The sequence below is a fragment of the Chrysochloris asiatica genome, unplaced genomic scaffold (genome assembly GCF_000296735.1).
Source record: "Chrysochloris asiatica unplaced genomic scaffold, ChrAsi1.0 scaffold00004, whole genome shotgun sequence".
In the NCBI taxonomy this organism is placed as follows: domain Eukaryota; kingdom Metazoa; phylum Chordata; class Mammalia; order Afrosoricida; family Chrysochloridae; genus Chrysochloris; species Chrysochloris asiatica.
Genome location: NW_006408522.1, coordinates 12786637 through 12793084, shown reverse-complemented (window position 1 = coordinate 12793084; position 6448 = coordinate 12786637). Strand labels below are relative to the sequence as shown.

At 44.7% G+C, this 6448-nt stretch overlaps 1 protein-coding gene across 1 annotated transcript in view; it reads left to right on the top strand.

Annotated features, from left to right (window-relative positions):
- Nucleotides 1–6448, top strand: part of LIPC (lipase, hepatic) — a 48244-nt gene that overhangs the window by 24389 nt on the left and 17407 nt on the right. Inside the window, exon 6 of the mRNA XM_006831852.1 lies at nucleotides 1634–1876. Within this exon, the coding sequence (XP_006831915.1) occupies nucleotides 1634–1876 (243 nt within the window). The remainder of the gene's footprint in view (nucleotides 1–1633; nucleotides 1877–6448) is intronic.

Genomic DNA, 6448 nt, shown 5'->3' with positions numbered 1-6448 from the left:
ACATTGAACTGTGATACTTGTGATTATATCTTGGGTGGTTCTTCAACATTCCTTGAAGGTTGAATTATTAGATTGATGTGAGAATAAGTTAAGACCTAGAAAATTTTACAAGAAAGACTCAAAATCCACAGTAGATTTGCCGTTTGGTTCTAGCACTGTGGTGGAGTCAGTTCTGACTCATAGCTATACTACAGCATATGGTAGACTAGAACTCTTCCTTAAGATTTCCGAGACAGTAAATCTTTGAGGAGCAAACAGATTCCTCTTTCTCCCTCAGAGTGTCTGCTGGGTTTAAACCAACAGCCTTGCAGTTAGCAGCCCAATGCTTAATCCACTACAAAACCAGGGCTCCTGGTTTTCTTAGACCCATTTAAACCTGATCATGGTCCTTGTCTTTCTGGATCCACTCACCATGCTGTTTTTACAAGCCAGTTACCTAAGGGATGTAATGACAGCCTTAGATGTAAGGTAGACATTGTAAGAGAGACGTCAGCTTTTGCCAGGGCCTCAGGGTACTACAGGAGCATGTCGTTTCTATCTTTATTAAGAAAAGAGACATTCCACACAAGCTTATTCCAGGTAACTCACCCGCAAGGCATAAGCAGTTGTGTATGTTTAACCTTTAGAGATCGAAATCTTTCTAAAGTGAATTACACTACCTGATTCCTTAAATAATCTAGTGAAAATAGTTTGTTTTGTTCTTAATGTCTTGGAGTTCCTAAAATTGTTGCAATAGAGCACTCCCCTCAAGGGTCCCAAAGTGACTGGGATTGTGTCTCTACACTAAGGTATTCCAGATGGCTCTACTCTTTCTTTAATTTTCAATCTGCTTTTACAGCCCTCCATTGCCAGCATGTCCGCCCTCAGCAATCCACTCCTTTCTAAGTCATTGCTGTTAGTCTTCTGTGGGAGTCCCTGGGTGGCACAAATGGTTAAACCCTTGACTGCTAACTGAAGGGTTGGTAGTTTGAATCTACCCAGAGGCACCTAAGAAGAAAGACCTGGCAATCTACTTCCAAAGGATCACAGTAGGGATTGTAATCATTGCAATGAAACCATGAGTGTAAAACCAGTTCTCTCCCACGTAACATCATTCAATTCACAATAAAAACGTTAAAAAAAAAAAAAAGATCACAGCGCATGGCAGCCAGGTGCTGGTAGCCAGGAGGCAGGCTTACAGAATGTGCCCTTTGGTTGTTTAAATGATTGTATATTCCTAAGTCCTTCTGTGTACACCCCATTAACGAAAAAAACAAAAAAAACAAAAAGAGGGAATAGAGGCAAATACTGTTGAATGATGATTCACAGAGGAGATTGTAATCATTGCAATGAAACAATGAGTATAAACCCAATGTTACCCCATGTAAACTATCACTCAGTTCACAATAAATTTTTTCAAAAGTGAAATAACCAAATAACATAGCTGAAAACAAAAAAAGATCACAGCACAAAAATCATGTGGCGTGTAGTTCTACTCTGACATACATGGGGTTACCATGAGTTGGTATCCACTTATTGGGAACTGGATTTTTTGTTGCTTCATTTTCTATGGGCTGAGAACTAAGATGATCTTTGAGTTGAGGGCACTTGGGATGAAGGGATGATAAAGTCCTTCTTGTCTTCTGTGTTCCAGCCATCACGCAGACCATAAAATGTGCCCACGAGCGATCCGTGCACCTCTTCATGGACTCCCTGCTGCACAGCCACATGCAGAGCACAGCCTACTTGTGTAACAACATGGACAGCTTCAGCCAGGGCCTGTGTCTGAGCTGCAAGAAGGGCCGCTGCAACACGCTGGGTTACCACACCCGCCAGGACAGGCAGGGCCAGAGCAGGAGGCTCTTCCTTGTGACTCGAGCCCAGTCCCCATTTAAAGGTGAGTGCTGAGTGGCTTGGAAGCCTTCCCAAGGAGGGATGCAGTTACTTGTCTAAAAAGTTCAGCAGTCCCCTGGGCACAACACCCTCCACTCCCACAGTGTTCCTGAAACAAGCTCCAGATGGTGATTTGACACAACTTCTTTCTTTTCCCAAGAATATGGCAACCTTGCTGCCAAGTGCTAGGAGGAAAAACCTTGATACATTTCGGAACAATCCGTGGGTTGGCCACTCTTATCTGTTTTCATAGTCTCCTAGAATTGGATATCCAGAAGGCCCATTATGTCAGCTGCTCAGTTCCCATGCACAGAGATCAGTTCTTTGATCTTCACCCATGACTTCCATGAAAATGCTGGATTCCACTTGAGGGTTGCAGCTCCTTGTTTCCCCTGAAGCTGAACTCAGCAGATCTTACAGGATATTGTTGTCATGCTGAGAGTTTCCCAACGTGAGGTTCTGTTTCCAATGTTTTCCAGTTGGATGGTGAGCCTTGGGGCAGAAACTGAGCCCCTGCCACACTCTGGGTTGAACAAGAGGTCAGAGGAAGGGCTGTGGCCATGTCTTGGCCTGAAGCCAGCAGAGAAATACTTTCACTGAAGCCTGAATCCTCCTGGAAGGAACAAGGCAGCATCTGTTGCCATTAACATTTCTGCCTAATCCTAGAACAGCTCGGGAGTGATTTAGGTCTTACTGTTTCACAGCACATACTCTCAGGCACTGTAAGAAGGAATCTGGTGTTTTACTGTTTGCTTATTACCACTCAGATGTTTGTGTTTGGAGTAGCCCCACGGCATCCCCACCACCTTGTATTTGCACCGCATTATGAGAAAGAGGGAGACCCCCAACTAGATGAATTGGTACGATGACAACAACAGTGGGTTCAAACGTAGCATCAATGGTGAGGATGCGCAGGGCCAGACAGTGTTTCATTCTGTTAAACTGGGGTCAAAGGCACCTAATAACAACACTATCTATGCAAACAGAGTCCTTGGGTAGTACAAACCGAAAGATCAGCAGTTCGTTTAGGGGTACCTCAGAGGAAGGTCTGGTGATCTACATCTGAAAACTCAGCCACTGAAAACCCTATATGGAACACAGTTCTACTCTGATTATCACGAGTTGGCGTGACAGAGTCATTATAGAGTTATGTACATACACACACATACATACATGAGGGGGCTTCCAAAGTTCATGGGGAAATTCCATCATCTTTCAATTCCTTATTTACTTGAATTTTGCACATGTCTCTACAATGCTCTAAGTACATAAAGCTACATATTTCATGTTACATATGCTCATATATCCATATACCATATACATTCTCTATATAATATTAGCTACATGGCTCCCTTTGGTTTCCTCCACAAGCAAGCGAGTACTACAGATTTCTTGAAAGTTGAGGCAAAACAAGGGTGAGGTGACCACCGCCCCCACCACACAACCTATAAACAGGTAGGCCCAGAACCTGAGTCCATCTGACTGCCAAGCCAGCGTTCCTTCCATCCCCACCCTCACAAGTTCAAACTCCCAGGCAGCTTAGTTTTTAAGCACAAGATGCTTCTGTTTATCTGAACTTTTTTCCCTTCAGCCAGCCAAGCAGGTTCAGGAATGATAGCAATCCATTATGGACGGGCTTATCTAGCAGAGTCTGGGAGCACTTAGAGCCAAAGGTAGGGTGTTTCCTTAGGGCCAAGGGGTGCCTCTGGTTGTCTGTCCTCTAGGCTTGAAGGAGTCATTGCTCCAAAAGCGCATGAGGGAATTTGGAAAGTCGTCTGCTGAAGGGAGCTCCCCACCACAGGCTGCCAATTAGAGACTCATTTGGATTAACCAGCTCCTCTTTTAAATGGCAAAGCTGCCTGGAGTGATTAAGTCTCTCCTCTCTGATAATCACATTTCACTGAAAACTACTTTAGTCTTGGAGTGTTAGAGTTGTAAGGGACTGTTCAACCCCACCATTTTACAGAAAGGGAAACTGACATCCAAAGATGACCAGGGTCACAAAGTGAGTGTTTGACAGAGGCTCCACCAGTTGAATGATTCTTACATCAGTCACCTGCCTTTGGTGTGTAGGAGCTGGAGGTGGGAGCTGGAGGTGGGGAAGCAGATTGCTTTCTCCTCGAGATCGACTGGGAAGAAATGAAGTCATTTTGGCACCTTCCAGGGCTGGGGATAGCACAATATCGACTGGAGCCTTGGACACGGGGGAGGGCAGCAAGTACCAAGAAATTGAAAAGGAAGAAGAGCAGAAGGCACAAGCCAGACTGAGTTCCTCCCATTTGCCAAAGACGCCAGGCCCCAATCCCAAACTGCTGGTGAGGCTCCCAGGGATTCCTTTCTTTCAAAGGAGAAATAAAGAATAGCATTAGAGCAACCTCATATTACCCACCAGCTCTCCAAGTAAATGTGCTTATCCATTTAGCATAGAGTGAACCAGCATCTGCCAAGAGCCTCCCCTCGTCTGCAGGAGCTCAGTTCTGTCTGAGGGGGCTCATTGTGTCTCGCTATTACCAACTACTTGCTCCAGGGACATCTGCTGAGGACAGGACAGGACAGGAGTGCCTGAAAGTGAAGGAGGCCTGCCTTGCACCCTCCCCTTCTGTGTGGTTGTTGTTAGTTACCGTAGAGTTGATCCAGACTCATGGCGCCCCTATGTACAACAGAACAAAATGTTGCCTTGGTCTGTGCCATGTTCACAATGATCAGTGTGCTCAAGTCCTTTGTTGCTGCCAAGGCGTAGTTTGAGTGTCTTCCAACCTAGGAGGGGTGCTCATCTTTCAGCACTATATGGGACTATGTTCGCTTGTGATTCACGGGGTTTTCACTGATGGATTTTTGGAAATAGATCAACAGGCCTTTTTTCTTCAACTGTTGTAGTCTGGAAGCTATGCTGAAACCTGTCTTTCTTGACTACTCCTGCTGGAATTTGAAATACCAAGATCATAGCAACATGCAAGCCACCACAGTACAGCAAACTGACAGATGGGTGATGGTCCCTACGTCCCCTCCAAATGCCCCTCAGTTCTGCTCCATCCTTCCACGGAGCCTAACTTCATTCACTAGTGAGAAGTAACTGCCTAGGTTTGCATCCAGCTGCCCTGGGTACAGATGGAAATGGAAATGCCACACATCCGGTTTGGACATGGTTACTCCTGGGATTCTGCCCTCTGCATAATGAATGTCGTGTTGTCCAATACAATAGCCGCTAACCATGCATAGCTGGTTATTGTTCTCATTTAGATTACTTAAAATTTAATACAATCAAAACTTCAGTTTCTGGGTCTCACTTGTTGTTAGTGCCGTAGAGTCAGTACCAGCTCATAGCAACCCTGTATAGGGCTTCTGAGGAGTGATTGGTGGGTTTGAACCAGTTCTTATCCTGCAGTGCCACAGAAGGACTCCTGAGTCACACACGCCACTTTTCAAGTGCTCAGATACGAGGCTACTGTGCTGGAGAACACAAGAATCGGAGTCCTGGTGTGGTGCGGTGGGCTAATGCGTCAGATTGCAAAGTCGTTTCAACTGCAAGGTTGGTGGTTCAAGTTCACCAGCTGCTCCTTGGAAACCCTATACAGGGTCACGGTGGGCTGGAATCGACTCGACAGCACTTAATAACAATAACAACAAATCATCGCGGAAAGTACTATTGAATGCTGCTGATGTGGAGCCTTTAATCGGCCGCATCTCCACCCAATCACGGCCACCATCATCCCTGGCTTGGGCTCCCAAAGCCTATTTCACTAGCCTCCTTTGGCATTTTGGTGAATAACTACAGACCCTTCAAAGAACAGGCTTGCCCAATTCTGGTATACAAAGAAGCCATAATCTTTATTTTTCAAAGACATCCAGTTGTACTCTCTATTTTAGTGCAGAGTCTGATTGGGCTGTGGTTCCACAAAGGATGACTAACTTGGCCTGCTTTCTTCTGGCTCCAAGCTGATTTTGACAAAACCATCAAAGGATCTATTTCTACAAACGTATGCCAGGATTTGGGTAAACAGTGTGAGAGAACAGCAATGCAGAGGAGAATTGGGAACCAGTCACTAAGTGAGGCCATTTCGCCCACTTTCATTCTCTCTCCGTTAGGAACCTTTACCAGTTTGGGAGTCCGTTTTTAAGGAAAGGGGGAGGGAAATTAATCTGTTTTAAGTAAGCCCTGCTTAGCAAGTGCCTAATTTACTGCTAACAGCAGTCTGAAGTGGTAGGAATTTCCTCCCATTTTTCAGATGCAATTGGATGGAGTGATCTTTATAGAGGGTTTACCCATCCAGGCACGGTGCTGTGTGTGTTGAATAAATGATCTCATTTAATCTTCACAATGAGAGGGGAGTATGATGTTATGGTTAATTTTCTAATAACTACATTGACATTTGGAGAGGTTTAAAATCTTCCCAAGGTCACACAGGTTTAGGACTTTTTAAATCCAAATTATTAATTTTTTTTTACTTTTTTAAATCTTTGTTGAAAATCTACACAGCAAAACATACACCAATTCTGCATGTTCAATTCAGTAACACTAACTATCTGTTCCAGGTTATACAACCTTTCTCAACCCCCTTTTCTGAGCTGTTCCTCC